We start from the raw sequence: 18,038 nt of genomic DNA, 5'->3' as shown, positions 1-18,038 counted from the left end.
CAGTCATTCTTACAGGGGTGAGATAAGGCCTCTTTGTGGTCCTACTTTGCATTTCCTTGATGATAGTGATATTGAGCAACTTTTCATGTACCAGGTGGCCATTTGTATGTATTCTTTGGAAAAAAGTCTCTTCAGATCCTCTGCCTATTTTTCAATTAGTTTTTTTTTTGTTTCTTTGTTTGGGTTTGTTTTTGTTTTTTTGCTATTTGGTGTAAAAAAAAAAATTATTGCCAAGACCAATGTCAGAGAGCTTATGTTTTCTTCTAGGAGTTCTATAGTTTCAGATCTTTAATGCATTTTGAGTTAGTTTTTGTATATAGTGTAAGATAGTGGTTGAGTATCATTCTTTCACATGGGTATTCCAGTTTTCCCAACACCATTTTTTTTAAATTAAAACAAAAGTACTTTTTCAATCCTTACCCAAGGAAATTTTTAGGGAGAGAGAGTAATATCAATATGAGAAACATTGATCAGTTGCCTTCTGTACATGCCCTGACCCCTGACCTGGGATTGAACAAATCAACAACCTTTTGGTGCTCAGGACAATGCTTAACCAACTGAGCCACTCCTGGTGGGCCACAACACCAATTATTGAAGAGATGGTCCTTGCACAAGTGTATATTCTTGGCTCCTGGTCATAAATTAATTGATAATATAAGTGCGGGTTTATTTCTGGACTTCTGATTCTTTACCATTGAACTATGTGTCTGCTTTTATGCCAATACCATACATTTTTATTACTACTGCTATGTAGTATAGTTTGAAATCAGGAAGTGTGATGATTCCAGCTTTGTTCTTTCAAATTGCTTTGGCTATTCAGGATCTTTTGTGGTTTCACAAAAATTTTAGGATTAGTTGTTCTATTTCTGTGGAAAAAAATGGCATTTTTCATAGGGATTGAATTGAATCTGTATATTGTATTGGCTAGTATGAACATTTTAACACTATTGATTCTTCTAATCCATGAGGAAGGAATAGCTTTCCATTTATTTCTACCATCTAGATTTCTTTAATCAATGTCTTATAGTTTTAAAGTGTTCAGAAATTTCACCTCCTTGGTTAAAATTATTCCTAGGCATTTTGTTCTTTTTGATGCAACTATAAATGGGATTATCTTAATTGCTCTTTCTGATAGCTCATTATTAGTGTATATAAATGAAACATATACTTTATATTGATTTTGTATCCTATAACTTTACTGAATCCATTTATGAGTTCCAACAAGTTTTTTGTGGGGTTTTTTTGTTTTTTTTTTGGTGTATTCTTTAGGGCTTTCATATGTAATTTCATGCCATCTCCAAATAGTGATAGTTTTATTTCTGCCTTTCTGATTTTGATGTCTTTTATTTCTTTTTCTGGCCTAACTGCTCTGGCTAGGACTTCCAATACTGTAGGAAGAGTGGGCATCCTTGTCTTGTTCCTGACCTTAGAGCAGCGGTTCTCAACCTGTGGGTCGCGACCCCTTTGGCGGTTGAAAGACCCTTTCACAGGGGTCGCCTAGGACCCTCCTGCATAGCAGATATTTACATTATGATTCATAACAGTAGCAACATTACAGTTATGAAGTAGCATCGAAAATAACTTTATGGTTGGGTCACAACATGAGGAACTATATTTAAAGGGCCAGAAGGTTGAGAACCACTGCCTTAGAGGGGAAGCTTTTATTTTTTCACCATTGAGTCTGATGTTAGCTATGGACTTGTCATACATGGCCTTTATTATTTTGAGGCACATTCCTTCTATACCCACTTTGTGGGGAGTTTATCACAAATGGGTGTTGAATTTTGTCAAATGCTTTATCTGCATCTATTGATATGATCATATGATTCTTATCCTTCATTTTGTTAATCAGGTATATCATGTTATTTGATTTGCAAATGTCAGACCATTCTTGTATCCCTGGAATAAATCCCAATTGATCATGGGGTATGATCATTTTAATGTACAGTTGAATTCAGTTTGCTAGTAGTTTATTAGAGTGTCCTAGAGAATTTTTACATCCATATTCATTAGGGATATTAGCCTGTAACTTTCTTTTCTCGTGTCATCTTTATCTGGTTTCAGTATCAAAATAATGCTGGCCTCATAAAATGAGTCTGGAAGTGTTCCTTCCTCCAATTCTTCTTTGAATGTTTGATATAATTTGCCAGTAAAGCTGTCTGGTCTTGGACTTTTGGGCAGGGGAGTGATTACTGATTCAATCTCCTTACTAGTAATTGGTCTGTTCAGATTTTCTATTTCTTCATGATTCAGTCTTTGTATGTTGTATATTTCTAGGAATTGTTTCCATTTCTTCTAGGTTGTCCAATTTGTTGGCATTTAATTGTCTCATATAATCCATTGTATTTCTGTGGTATCAGTTGTAATATTTCCTCTTTCATTCCGGTTTCATTTCAGTCCTCTCCCTTTTCTTCCTGGTGAGTTAAACCACCATTTACATTTTTATCTCATAGGCACAAGAGAGAGCCATCACTTCAAGCAGAAGATAACAATCCATTGAGACCTAAATATCCCAAACACAAGGGGGGGGGGCGGTATCCATAGGGAACAGGTAGAGAATTCTTTCATCTGCTTTAGGCTAGTGATGAGGTAACATCCCACCTACCATGGGAGCTCTTCAAAGCTCTTTTCCTGACTCCCAGCTAGTCCTCTGGGCCTTCAGTTCTCTGAACTCATGGCTCTGAACCCAATCAATTTGCTGTTCTTTTCAGTACATATGAGTCAGCACCCTGGCCTGTCTTCAACAGAAAAGAAAATAGCGCCCTGGAATTCCTGAAGAAGGACAGTGCTATCCTGGGCTTATGCTAGGTCAGGAGTATCACAGAGGACAAGATCCTTCCTTGAAGAAAATACCAGTATAGACTGGGATGTTGCCAGCAAGATGACGAGGTTGATATCATCATCTAGCACCCAGGATTTCTTAATTATTCAGTGGGTTTGATCATGTTAAATTACCATAAATCCCTTTTATTCATCTATTTCCCCCACTACATAGTAAGCTCTAGGATGGGACTATTCTCTTATTAATCATTGCATTTTGGGGTTCGGGATACTGAACAATATGGGATGATATTATTTTCACCTTGATAACAGAGGAACAAGTTATGTCTATGATCAAAAAGCTCTACCTATAAATTTTTCCGTCACCCCACCCCCCAGGCTCCAACTCAACCCAGCTTCTTCTATTAGGGGAATGGATATATAATGAAAAACCTCTCCTATGACTCATGCCTACACACTGTTCTAAACGTGCATCTAATAAGGCTATTCTCTACTAGATTTATAAATAGTAATGATATCAATAGTTTTATGACTATGTGTAGAGCACTTGTTTCATGCTTATGCCAACCTTAAAGATAGGTAGTAATAGTCTATTTAAGAGATAAGGAAACTAAGGTTCAGAGCATTATATAAGTGAGCCAAAATCTATCACCCAGAAAGTGCTAATGCCAGCATTGGAGCCAAGTAGATGACTCTAAAATCTATCACCCAGAAAGTGCTAATGCCAGCATTGGAAACAAATAGATGACTCTAAAATCTATCATAGTATGCAATTTCTCTTAACACTAAATAGAAGCATTTGCCTTTCGATGCAGAATTAAACCCAAAACCTTTAAATGTGCAGGATTAAGCTATAATTTTGGACTGAAAGGTGGCAGGGTTGGAATTCTGAGGCAGAGACTCTGTTCACTAGTCAGTGGCTTTTTCTATCCACTCTTGATCTGAAACACGCCTGTAATGAACCTCTGCTCATTCAGTTCACTGCCATATATTCTTTTATAACAGGACATGGTGACTGCAGCTTCTACTTACCTATTTGAAGCCACAGAAAGAAGATTTTTTTTCAAAAATGTATCAATATTAATTCCTGATACTTGGAAGGAAAACCCTCAATACAGAAGACCAAAACATGAAAGCTACACACATGTAAGAGTAAAAAAAAGTCTCTTAAAATATTATATTTTCTGGTGCTCCTCCATTGAACTGAAAATTGATTGTTTTAGAGTTTTTCTGACTAAATGTTATCATTTCTATTTCTGATGTTTTAAAAATCTTTTTAAACATTCTCAGGCTGATGTTTTAGTTGCACCACCTACCCTACCTGATAGAGATGAACCATACACCAAGCATTTTAAACTCTGTGAAGAAAAAGGAGAATACATTCATTTCACCCCTGACTTTGTACTTGGGAAAAAACAAAAAGAATATGGACCAGCAGGTAAGAATTAGATTAATATATATTTTGCAATGATTCCAATAAGCAGATGTGTACCCAAGTTAAATGTACAAACCTTAGAGCCAGAGTCTATAGGCTCAAATCCTAGCTCCCCTTGGACAAGTGAGCTAGACTCTCTGTGCTTATTTCCTGTAAAATGGTGAATAGAGGAGCTACTACTGTATAGAATTGTTGTGAATATTAAATTAGGTAATCCATGCAACTGTTCTCAGTAGTGTCTACAGAAATTTGAACACAGCAATAATAATAAATATTTTTCTTAAGCATACTTTTCAAATCTTAATATTCCAGTTCTCCACAGCTGCATATTGATCATATGCCACCTTAATGGAAGGCAGATGTGTGAAAAGCTGAAAAGAGACAAGATTACAGTTCCTGGCCAAGAGAAAACACTCTGGGGCTGTAATTGCTGATACTATTATTCAACCTATTTGGTTGAACTAGATGTACTTGTCTGTTAGTGATCATTTTTACCTATAAAAATGGTAATTTCACCTAGTTCAGTCTAAAAGTTAAGGTCATTGGTTCAAATTAACTTAAAGCACATCATTTCACATGTCACTACACAGGAAAACATTCCTGAACCCACATAGTCCAAGGTCACCTCTCTTCCACTGTCCCTTCAATGAGCATTCATTAAGTCCCTTGTTTTTGTCAAACACTCAACCCTGGTTCTCATTACCTGTTTCCCAACCAGTCTTGAAAGCTCCATCATCTCATGCCATCTGACTTTTAACTCTCCCCATACTTTAGTCCAATCACATTTCTTCTCCTTGGCACCTCTAACCTTTGCTCCCTTCTAACTATAATTTTTTCTTTACATGGCAGGTCCAGGGAAGTGTAAATAGCTCAATTCCCTCACTACTCTTATCCTTATGTTTCATTCAATTTGCCAAATCCTCTCTACTAAATTTCCAGCTAGTTTACTTTTGCTCCTGTTAATGTTTTCAAGATTGTGAAAGAAAATTACAAAGCTAATTGGTATCATTACAAAAATACATTTTTCAAACTTAGTGAAGTCCTCACAGCTACTCAATAATGTTGTACTTGCATCTTCTCAACTCCCTTTCTCATTCCTAAGCAGCTGTTCTAAAACTTGTACCATTTTTCTCAAGATCTGTAGCCACTTTTTTTCAATCCCATCAATCAACAGATGCCTTGATTGAGAAATAGAACCCCTACCTTTTTCTCTACTTCCAAATTCATGTCTACCTGCACCTATATTAGACAAGAAGGATTTTCTCTAATTTTAAAGCTAACATCCCCACTTGAGCTCTTGTTCTTTTGTCATACCCCCACCTCAGCCCTATTCCATAACGGGTAACTTTCCCCCTTGCTCTTGAACAGGAGCTTTTCTTATAATGTGATACATGTGTTTGTGAAAAACTCACATGCTGAAAAACAATGTTCTAAAAACAACATGGCTCTTGAACAACAAGATTAAGAAGAGAGTCCTCAAAATATATGCAATTTGTAATAAATATAGTAACAACAATAGCAATAGGTACCTGGAAAGAACATTTAAACAATCTTGGCCATAGCTCAGTTTGGCTGGAAGCTGCTATCATAGTAGATATTAAAAGTACAGATGCAAGCACACACATAGAGTGAAATGCTATTAGAAATGAGAACAGGCTTAGTAGGAATTGAGAAAATGATATAGATGTGAATGAAATTCTGTTAGAGGTGATGCTTTTCCTGCAATAAAAAATTATATACATTTAAGGTATACAACATGTTTATTTGCTATACATATACATAATGAATGGTGAAATTATTACTATAGTCAAGCTAAGAAGCATAACATCTCCTCATATAGTTACGTGTGTGTGTGTGTGTGTGTGTGTGTGTGTGTGTGTGTGTGTGGTGAGATCCGAACTCTACTTTCTTAGCAAATTAAGATGGGCTTGGGAGGCAGGGCAACCTGCCATGAGCTGTGAAGAAAGCAAGTGTAAGAGTAGACCACTGTAAAAAGGAAGCCAAGGTGCAGGCAATTTTATGTTTTCTTAAAATTCACCAAATTTTTATGATCTGAGGAATTTAAGTGATATGAAGGGTATTTTCCCCTCCTATACTGAAGGTTATATATAATTCCAAAATCACTAATCTGACTCCAGTTGCTTAGAAAATCTTACACCAGTGCTTTTAAATTTTAAAATGTAGAAGAATAACTTAGGGAACAGTTTCTGATTCAGTAGATCTAGAGTAGAACCAAGATTGTGCATTTCTTGTTAGCTCCCCCATGATGCTGATACTGGTGGGTCAAGGAACACATTTTGAGTAGCAAGGACTTAAAGAAGAAAAATGACTTTTGCATAATACTGACATTTTCCTCTAATTTTTGGATCTCATGAGTTCATTTGAGTTAGAGAAACAAATGGTAGCAGAACAGACTATATTTCCATCTTCTCCTTCTCCATTTCTATTTCATTTGAAGTTTTTCCTAATATTGATAAAGCAAAAAGTCTACTTGTTTTTTCTTTCTGCATTTCAAGTTATGGGTGTACCTTTATTCTTCCATTTACCCTGAAATTATTAGAAAAAAAAATTTTTATTCTGACTCCTTCTAAGTCTAATCTAGAAAAGGAATACATCCTATTCATCTTTATATTTCCTAGTACCTAGTATAGTGTTGAAAATATGATTAATAAAACTTAATTTCATATAATAAATTAATCACTTCATTTAGATAACCCCAACATTATATATAATCTATAGCTGTGTTTTCAATCTTTATTTTTTCATTATCAAATCCCTAAGGAACATTTGTACACATTTTTAAAAATTTAATTGTGCTCCCATGAAATTTTAGTACCACAAATTTTACCTATATGTTTATGTTGTTAGTCGGAGTGAACTTTGTAGAACCAAAAAACCATTATAATATGTAAGATTTTTGTTCCCCACCCCCATTAACCAAAACCTAAAGCCCAGTCTATTCTGTCCATAGCATATACATACATACACAAAAAAAGTTTCGTTGATTTAACATTATAGAGAGATAATATATTATATACCATATTATAATTCAATATAATGTTATATGCTTTTTTACAAACCAAAATATAAATATTGGCAGTTATTTAAAACCTAAATATAATTATTTTTATTTAAAAACCCATTGCTTAAAATATTTGAAGGGCAAATTTTGTCGCTTGAATTATGATCATATATTTGAAATATTTTCCCACAGACAGACTACTTGTCCATGAATGGGCCCATCTCCGCTGGGGAGTTTTTGATGAGTACAATGACGATGAACCTTTCTACAGTGCTTCGTCTAAAAGAATTGAAGCAACAAGGCATGATCATTTACATTTTCTTCAGTTACTTCAGGCTATCACTTTCTTAGTTTGATTTATATTTATTTGAAATGCCAATCATTCTTTTGTCCCAATGCAGGTAATAGACATTATAACATAAAAACAGTGTCCTTTTAAAAAAAGAAAATGTATCTAAAAGTGGCTAGTTTCCCATTTAAAATACACATAACTTCAAGAACATTTGGAAGCCAAATTGACATATTTTTATACCTCTCCACCATGGCTACCAGAACTCATTTACATTAAAGTTGGTCTCTGTGTAAAGGGTTGTACTATATGCTGGGAGAGCAAAACAAGAATGGAAAAAATGGTTAATAAATAGTGGTAACTGCAGGCTGAGTAAAAAAAATCAACCAGCTTCAAGGAACCATAACAGAAATTTCCTGAGATTTATAAAATTCACTTTAAAAATACCAATCTAACATCACAGTTAATAACAGATAATCCTCATGGTTCTGAGGTTAAGAGTGCAGAATGGGTGGAGGAAATCTATCTAAAATTGTCTACCATCAGTTTACTCAATCTTAAATGCCCAGCTGGGGCTTGGGACTTATCAAAAATGTATAAACTCTAAGATATATGATTTCAATGAAAGCCCTTTATTAGCCATAGCACCACTTTCAGGATACATATTCTAGAGAATATTACATTGATTACATTTGTTTCATTATATTCCCCTTAAATGTCTAGTTTATACTGTGCAAAATTCATCATGATTGTTAGTAGAGATAACATCATTATATCCACAGAGTTTTGAGGCAATAGTAGCATACATATTTGTAGGAGACTCTCTAAATTACTGAATGAAAGTTAGTCATTTTTTTTAATTAATTAAATTATTATTTAAGGTATTACAAATAGTAGTACATATGTCTCCTTCTTTTCCCCATTGACCTCCGCCCCGCCTCCCCTACCCCCCGGCCACTTGCCCTCATCCCCCCCATTGTTTCTTAAATATGAATTGGAAACACAATGAATAGGTGGGATATATTCACATGCTAGCATGTTTGTTATAATCACTGACACCTGTGGCCAATTCCATGCAACAAAACATATGTCTAAAATGCCTCCACCATTCTTTACTGTCCTAGGCAATACTTCAGTCTTTCCTTCAGGCCACATTTCACTTTGGATAAAAATGCTCCTTGAATAATCAAAATACTTATAGTTATGCCACATCCCATTGTTTTAGAGGTAGCTTTGGGGGGTGGAGGGAAATCTATAAAGAATTTTAAGCTAAGCTGGTACCAAGAGTAAATGGTTTCACAAGTTATCTTGCCCAGATGCCTGCAATGCATTTACTTCCACAAGGCTGCCAGGAGAGATGTTTGGAAAAGGGGAGCCTTGAATCATTAGTGTTAACAGGTCAGCAGCAACATTTTAATCTCAGCAGATAGCTCAGCCATTACATACACTGGGAATACCACTTAAAATTTCCCTCTGAAATTTCTTAGAGAACTGCTCTGGTAGAAATCCTTACACTTTACTGTCAAATAAGAATAAAAACCTTGATATAAGGATCATTGTGAATAGAAACACTTAAGATTTTCAAAAAGTTGTTACTGGTTAGATTGCCTCAAAGACTAACTGTCACTTATTTTCAGGTGTTCCACAGGTATTACTGGTGTGAACAGAGTTTATAAATGTCAAGGAAATAGCTGTGTATTTAATAAATGCAAAATTGATCCTAAGACAAAACTATATGAAAAAAATTGTCAATTTTTCCCTGACAAAGATCAAACTGAAAAGACATCCATAATGTTTATGCAAGGTATTACTTCTGTAAGTATGTCAATTATTTGTTCATATAGTATATTTATAATCAAAGGGCATGTTATCACGTTTATAAAATATCTGTGCAGGTGGCCTGAGGGATTAAATGTATTAATATAGAGTTCTTTGAACATTGACTGGCACATAATAAGTACTCAACTAGTGCTATTTATTATTACTACCATTGAAAATCCACTTTAGTATTCTATGATTCCTCAATGAATCAAATTTCATTAAACAAAACGCCTATTTGCATAGATTTTTTATTTTTATCAAATTTTTAGTTGAATGTTTAAATGCATATGTAACACTTTTTTTCATCTTATTAACCTTTTAGGTTGTTAAATTCTGTAATAAACAAAACCATAATGAAGAAGCTCCAAGCCTACAAAACAAGAAGTGCGAATTCAGAAGCACATGGGAGGTGATTAGCAATTCTGAGGATTTTAAAAACACCACACCTATGGTGGAATCACCCCCTTCACCTGTCTTCTCATTGCTGAGGATCAGAGATAGAATTGTGTGCTTGGTTCTTGATAAATCTGGAAGCATGGCGGTATGTTCATGGGCCCATTTTTCCTAGATATAGTGACTAATGGATGATTGAATCCCTAAGAACACTCTGAACACTACCTTCACCTGGGTTGTTCTAAATTGCATGGTGGGATAAGACCAATCATGTCCTATGATTACAACCTCAGGATGGGCAGTGAATATTGTAATGAAAGCAGGATGACAATACAGTTGAAAAGACTTAACATGGAAGACTCTTTTTTCCAGAAAATGGAAGGTTTACTGAGGAGAACTTTTAGGCCCATTAGTAAAGATTTAGTTAGAAGATCAGAAGGAGAGATTGAAATACAGAAATGTTTTCTTACCCGCCTCTTTGATCTCCTGGAAATACCTAACAGACTTGAGGATACAGTGGATCGCTGAACTCCATTCAGAGTCAATCTTATTTATCATCTATATAAGTGACTCTTTATGATCAAAGAGACAAGCAAAAAGCACCACCATAAGGAAGCTATGGTCAGATTCAGCCACTTAGGCCTTCTATCACTTAGTAAACAGTAGGCATTGTGCTAGGCTCTAGGAATAGAGACCCATATCCTTGAAGGGTTCACAGAGAAAACTTTCCCTTCCCCATTACCACATTAACTCACACTCCTCCTTCAAAATTTGGTACAGACGCCCACCTCCTGCAGGAGATGGACTGGTCTTCCAGGCTGAGCTAACGTCCCTTCTGCTGGTTTCCCACAATAAACTGTGCAAACCTCTATTCTACATATTATATTGAAATTACACATTTCTCTCCCACTAGACTAGGTGCTCCTCTAGTACTTGGAACCATATCCTCTAGAAACCATGTCCTCTCGTACTTGAAACCATTTCTTATTCATCTTCATCTCCCTTTTGTCTAGAACAGGGTTTATCACATATAGGTGCTTAATAAATAATTACTGAAATGAATGGACTATTAAAGAGCAGGCATAATGTGATGCGGCATCCAGAAGAATGGCACATTTGAGACAGGACTGAGCATACTGAAGACCAAAAAGAATGCATTCAACAAATGGGGGTTTGCGTGGTTACAGAAAGGGCAGAGAATCATCCACAACAGCACAGGGTTTCAGAAAGAGCATCAGTGCTAGACACCAGCACATAGAAGTGTTCTAGGAGGTGTCGTTGGGAAGAGATGACAGAGCCTGGTTTAAAGGTAAAGCAACGTGGCAAAGAGAGCCCTCAAAGATGGGGCTGAAGAAGTCTCTCACTGTGACTTGGATCTAGGGAGTTTAGAAGGAAATTTTGGCATGTGTTAAGGGGAGGAACTACAGATAAGTTGGTGTTGAGGGACTGGAAAAGGCAAATGTATGAAGAGATTTACTTCCTGGGCATTCACCTAAGTAAGAGGGATGTGAGTCTTAATGGGTTACCACAGAACCAATGCCAATTAACCTATTGGTAGAGAAATGTTGGGGAGAGATTAGGAGCAGAAGTAGGAACAGAGCCTCTCAGAAATTTGCTGCAACTCAAGAAACTTTTTAACTTTTGAGTTGTCTAGTCTCCAGTGGGTAGGGAGATTTCAGTCTCTAGTTGGAGTCCTTGACAGTCTGGTTTGAAATCATAGGGAGTGATTTCATCTTGACATCCCAAGAGTAATTAGGAAGTCTCTAAGATGTGAGTCACCACCCCTCAATTTCAACCCAAACCCCAAACCTGCACCTGTAATTTGGGTGCTAAGCAGCCAAGAATCACTTCTAGTTAAAAGCCTGTGTTCCTTACCATATGTTTCATAATACATGTAACTATGTTTTTAAACGTTATCAATTAAAAAATTGCTTTCTTTAATGACACCAATTACTAATAGAAAATTCTTATTAAATTTTGTTTACTCATTTTATGTAATCTACTATTATTTTCCAGTCAAAACCAATTGGTTGTTTTTCTTTTGTCCTTTTTCATTCAGGGTTATAACCGCCTAAATCGAATGAATCAAGCAGCAAAATATTTCCTGCTACAAGCTGTTGAAAATGGAACCTGGGTGGGGATGGTGCATTTCGATAGTACTGCCAACATCAAAAGTAAGCTAATCCAAATAATAAGCACCAACGAAAGAAATATGCTCGTGAACAGCTTGCCTATAGCACCTAGTGGGGGAACTTCCATCTGCGCTGGAATTAAAGCAGCATTTCAGGTGAAAATCACACTGCATATAGTATAGTTTGTTTTTTATCATGAAAACATTTTTCTATTAGTGCTGCTGCACATACTTACTCACTAATTTTAACATAAATAATTCTAAGAAATACAGAACTAAGAACTTTAAAAAGTCACTTGATTTTCTAAATGGGTCAGTGAATCAATGAATAAACTGATGGATAAATATATTACTATTAGAAGCCCGGTGCATGAAATTCATGCATGGGGGAGGGTCCCTCAGCCCAACTTGCACCCCCTCCAATCCAGTACCCCTCAGGGATTGGGCCTAAACCAACAGTCAGACATCCCTCTCACAATCCAGGACTACTGGCTCCTAACCGCATACCTGCCTACCTGCCTGATTGCCCCTAACCACTCTGCCTGCCTGCCTGATGCCCCTAACTGTTCCCCTGCCTGCCTGATCACCCCTAACTACCCTCCCCTGCTGGCCTGGTCGCTCCTAACTGCCCTCCCCTGCTGGCCTGATCGCCCCTAACCACCGCTGCCTTGGGCCCCACCACCATGGCTATGTCCAGAAGGACATCCGGAAGATGTCCAGTCTAATTAGCATATTACCCTTTTATTAGTATAGATAAGAATGCCACTAGAATATAAGTCCAATAAAGTCAGGAACTTTATGGTTTGTTTACATGTTCTTTTACCTTGCAATAGTCAGTGCTCAGTAAATGTTAATTAAATAAATGAGTGATTGAGCATCAAAGTCATCAACTTTTAAGGCAATGAAACAAGTTAAATGGTGTGATTCTACTTTAGGCCAATCCTCATTTCAGTCTCTGTGACACTCAGATAATCTGAAGTTTATCTACTAAGCAGATGTAGCAGGGACTGTTAGTCATAGGGTAAGGAATACTGGTGAGAACATGAGTTTTGACATCAAAGTACTGACTGCTATTTACCAGTTTTGTGGTCTTAGGCAACATTTTCAGTATCTTTGACTTTCAATGCCTTATCTACAAATATAGGCAAATAAGAATGTCTACTTCATAGGATTATCATGATAATTAAATGCAATTATATATTTACATACATAGAATAATATTTATTATATTACACAGTAAATATATAATTTACAACTATTATTATAAACCTTATTTTCTTCCAAACTGTATCTTGAGCTTATAATTAATATTAAACGTGTCATTTTCCTGCTTAGAAATCTCCATGCTTCCCTCACAGTCTATAAAATTACATCTGAATTCCTCAGTCTGATGCTATTCAAAATGTCTATCACTCCCTCAGTAAAACTGCTCTCATCTCTTTCTCCAGCCTATAATTCTCAATTCTCCTTTCTGATGCCCTATGTTTAACCCAGTGGTCCCCAACCTTTTTTTGGCCATGTTCCACCTAAGCATCTCTAAAATCCCGATTCCCCCTCCCCCCGGGACATATAATTCTTATTATTCAAAAAGTGAACTCATATTCATGTGGAGGAAGTTTAAAAGGCCATTAACTTGGTCTGAACAAGCTTCCAAAGAATATGGCATTCATGAGAGAGAAAAATAAAAGAAAGAAAGGACAGCTGAAGTACTAAGGAAGAAGTCACTAGGAAATTGTTAAAAATAATAATAATAATATGAAGTGATATGAAAAGGTAGCAAATAAAGTCTCAAAACATATAATAGAGAACTGAAATGCATAAATATCTCACAATATGTATTTACATACTGTGTATGAGGCCCTAGAACCAAAAAATTCACTGTTAATAACTTATTCTCGAATTTCCCCCCTTCAAAATCAAATTGCTCCCCTGTGGGACGTGTGCCCCATGTTGGGAACCACTGCTCTAACCCAATTACTGCACACATTGCTCTCCAAGCCCACCATGTACTAACAGCCTCTGTTCCTTTGTCCAGGCAATTCCTCTACCTAAAATGTTCCCTTCTTTTCATTTTTGCATGTTAAGATTCTACCAATTCTTCAAAATTCTTGCTCCTTCATGTAGCATTTCCTGCTATTCTCAACCCTATTAAATCTCTCTCATTTATAATTTGCATGGCATTTTAGTGTAGCTTTCTAGCATGAAGTCCTACTTAAAACTAATTATCATTACTAGCTGTAACACTAAGCATGATTCTTCATCTCTATAGTCATTACCTCATTAGTAATAAATATATGTTTATAATGGAGTAATAAATATATGTTTGTTCATGTTTTAGTTTATTTAAGATACTAGAGGTCTGGTGCACAACATTCGTGCACTGGGGTGGGGGGTTCTCTCAGCCCCGCCTGCACCCTCTTGCAGGGAGTGGGCCTAAGCCCCAGTCAGACATCCCCTGAGGGGTCCTTAGTGCTGCCACTGAGGCGGGAGAGGCTCCCGCCACCACTGCTGCCCTTGCTAGCATGAACCTGGCTTCTGGCTGAGCAGCGCTCCTCCTGTGGGAGCACACTGACCACCAGGGGGCAGCTCCTGCATTGAGAATCTGCCCCCTGGTGGTCAGTGTTCATCATAGCAACTGTTCGTTCCATCATTCAGTCGATTTGCATTAATAGGATATTTATTATATTAAATAGAAGGTAAACATTAATATATTATAATTTATTCAACATATATATGTAGCAAGCAAAGCTTCCTTGTTCTTATGGCGCATGCAATTTCAGTGGGGAACCGATAGTACATAGGTAGATAAATGAATAAAAAAATAACTATAGATTGTGAAGATAGTATTGTGAAGAAATCAAACAAGGTGATGTGACAGACTAACTGGGAAAGGAAGGGCAGTGCCTACTTCAGGTGAAGAGGCTACTGAGACTCTCTCTGAAGAGTAACATTTAAGCTATGACTTGAAGGATGAGAAAGCCATTGTTTCAGGCAGAAAGGAAAGTGCAAAGTCCCTTAGGAAAGAGGTGGAAAATAACTGGATTATTCTAAAAATTGATAGAGCTAGTGGCACTGGTGTTTGATAAATGAGGGCGGGTGAAATGTAGTTGGCAGGTAGATAATGGCTAGATCTTTCACAGCTTAAAAAAATAAGAAGTTTTATTTTATTGTAAGCACCACAGAAGGGTTTTAAGCATTTAGATCACTGCCCCAGCCAGTTTCACTCAATGGATAGAGTGATGGCCTGCACACTGAAGGATCCCAGGTTCGATTCTGATCAAAGGACATGCCTGGGTTGCAGGCTTGAGCCCTAGTAGGGGGCCCGCAGGAGGTAGCCAATCAATGATTCTCTCTCATCATGCTTCTATTTCTCTCTCCCTTTGCCTCCTTCTCTGAAATCAAAAAAAATTTTAAGTGGTCATCAGTGATGATTTAGGAAGATGATTCTTGTTGCCCTGTATAAAATGAACTGTGGAGAGTAAGAGCAATAGTCAGGTAGTGGTCTAGCAACAGATTGGAAGCTTGGACTTGGATTGAATTACACATTATATAAAATACATTTAACACTTAGCAAATGTTCCAGGAAATGTAGCACTGTAATACTATGTTTTTCTATTGAACTACGGAATATATTAATTATGTCTTCATCAATCATCTCTATCTCCTTAGTCACTCACCTATACCTCAATACATATTTTTTTCAATTAATTCCATTCTTTCCAGGAATGCAGGAACCATGTAGTTCCTGTTGAATCTCCAGCAGCCAGGACAGTGACTAACATATATTAAATGCTCAGTGAATAACTAACACAAGAAAGGGAGAGGTGAACAAAAGAGAAATCTACTTCATCTTTGGATATTCGTTTTTCAATGAACTGTGTAGGGGGGAAGTGATTTATATAAATATTATAAATGTATAAAAACATTTCCTACTTTCCAGTTTGGTTTTAGTGCATGTCAGAGCATATTTCCCCAAAAATGCCATATATATGTGTGTGTGTGTCATTATTTGCCTCAAAACATGCAAAAATTTAAACGAGGATGTTCATATTGTTCCCCAACCCCAAGTTTATTAGGGATTTCTACATTCCAAACCCTTTTCTGCAAATCTCCATTCTAAATCCATGAAAGCCACTGATAAATAAGTCATATTTACCTCTTGGCCTGCACTGTTTCTCAAAATGGTGCACCAAGAAGCCACTGCCAATTAAACCTGTCAGAGAAGATGAAATGTATTTGCTATCCTGTGACAAATTCTCTTTATCCTTTTCTACAGGAGCCTAGACTCAGAAATCTGAGTGTAAACTGATTGGCTCTATAGCAGTGGTTCTCAACCTTCTGGCCCTTTAAATACAGTTCCTCATGTTGTGACCCAACCATAAAATTATTTTCATTGCTACTTCATAACTGTAATGTTGCTACTGTTATGAATCGTAATGTAAATATCTGATATGCAGGATGGTCTTAGGCCACCCCTGTGAAAGGGTCGTTTGACCGCCAAAGGGGTCGGGACCCACAGGTTGAGAACCACTGCTCTATAGGAAAAGGGTTCAAGCTACCAATAGAATTCCATCTCAAGAAACATAATTCATGTAATCTCGGAGCACCATCAATATACTTAGTTTTGTGCTTGTTAGATTTAGAAGTAAAATAAAAGTTATATAACAAGATCCCTAATCTTGACCTGCTTAGAACTTCCTATACTCTTTTTCTATAAGTATACTGAGGGTTTCCTAATTTGCAATCATAATGTGTTTTTTTAATGTTGAAGTGATATCTTAATTCATTTAGCTGTCTATGCAACAGATTTTATACACTAAAGCCTTGTCAGAGGGAAGTCTGGTCAAAGAAAGAAGAGAAATATCTAATGCCACACTCTGCAATTATATTTTTGGTATCTGGTTGACCTGACTTCCCAGGCTGAGATATCATTGATACTTAACCCAAGTAAGATGATCCAAAGCCCTGCTCCCTCATAACTTCATTTGAGCAAACATTCCCTAAAGCAGACAGACAGAAAATAGAGTCATGTTGAAGTTACCTTGGGGGTTGCTGACTGCAGATCCTACAATTTTAAAACAGAAGCTTTCTATTCTTTTCTGGGTATTTTTGTTTATTTTCTCTGTACACCTTTTCCTAATCTCTTGTAAGTCTAATTGATTTAGGAACCTGTGTTAATTATTCTCTGATTATGTTTACAGACAATAAGAGAAATATACTCCCAACTAGATGGATCTGAAGTAGTGCTGCTGACTGATGGGGAGGATAACTCTGCAAAAAGTTGCCTTTATGAAGTAAAAGAAAGCGGGGCCATTATTCACTTCATTGCTTTGGGACCATCTGCTGATCACGCAGTCATAGAGATGAGCGATGTAACAGGTAAAATATGACATAGGTAAAATATTCTAGTCCTTTAATAGCAATGTGTAAGTGTAGAGACTGACAACTCAACTTCTTGTGAGTTCCGAAGGCACTGTGCCAGGAACTAGGGACCAGAGTTAAACCAGACCTGATCTCTGTTTTCAAGATGCTCAGAGTCCTGCTGGCTAGCGAGACAAATAAAACTACTAATCAGGTACATATTCAGATAACATTCCTCCATAATGGGGGGAATCTCTAGAAGTCAAGCACCATGTGAGCTGAAGAAGCCATTAATTCTCCCAGGGTTGTATAAAATCTGAGAAAGAAGGCATGAGAGACAAAGTGACTTCTAAGCTGGGACTTGAACAAGATGTTGAATTTCTCTAGAGGAAAAAGGGGTTAAAAAAGATGATCAGGTCATGAGTAAAGAAGTCATGTTGGGATGACAATGAAAGGCACATGGAGGGATAGTAAGAAATCCATGAGATGAGAGATTACTTTGGCTATATGTGTAGGGGAGGAATGGGATTCACAGAGGCTCAGAATGAATAGATGTTAATAAGTTTTTAGATAAACATTTACACTGGTAGCTGTGATCTTAGATACAGAGACAAATGATTAAAATAGACAACATGTGCCTTCTTAAATATAGTAGAGAATACATAATTTACAACTTTATGAATATCAATTATTATATATTGAGTTGGCTTCTATTATTACCAAATACATACTTGCTTTTAAAAAAATTCTTTATTGTTTAAAGTATTTCATATGTCTCCTTTTTCCCCCATTGACCTCTCCCCGG

The 18,038-nt window shown here is 36.7% G+C and overlaps 1 protein-coding gene across 1 annotated transcript in view; it reads left to right on the top strand.

The window, feature by feature from the left end:
- The window catches only part of CLCA4 (chloride channel accessory 4), a 39,983-nt gene that overhangs the window by 4,341 nt on the left and 17,604 nt on the right, over positions 1-18,038 (top strand). Inside the window, exons 2-8 of the mRNA XM_006093927.1 lie at positions 3,787-3,927; positions 4,072-4,219; positions 7,431-7,539; positions 9,165-9,342; positions 9,671-9,889; positions 11,801-12,028; positions 17,074-17,251. Of these exons, the coding sequence (XP_006093989.1) occupies positions 3,787-3,927; positions 4,072-4,219; positions 7,431-7,539; positions 9,165-9,342; positions 9,671-9,889; positions 11,801-12,028; positions 17,074-17,251 (1,201 nt within the window). The remainder of the gene's footprint in view (positions 1-3,786; positions 3,928-4,071; positions 4,220-7,430; positions 7,540-9,164; positions 9,343-9,670; positions 9,890-11,800; positions 12,029-17,073; positions 17,252-18,038) is intronic.

This window comes from Myotis lucifugus, unplaced genomic scaffold (genome assembly GCF_000147115.1).
Source record: "Myotis lucifugus unplaced genomic scaffold, Myoluc2.0 scaffold_126, whole genome shotgun sequence".
In the NCBI taxonomy this organism is placed as follows: domain Eukaryota; kingdom Metazoa; phylum Chordata; class Mammalia; order Chiroptera; family Vespertilionidae; genus Myotis; species Myotis lucifugus.
This window is presented reverse-complemented; position numbering and strand designations above follow the sequence as displayed.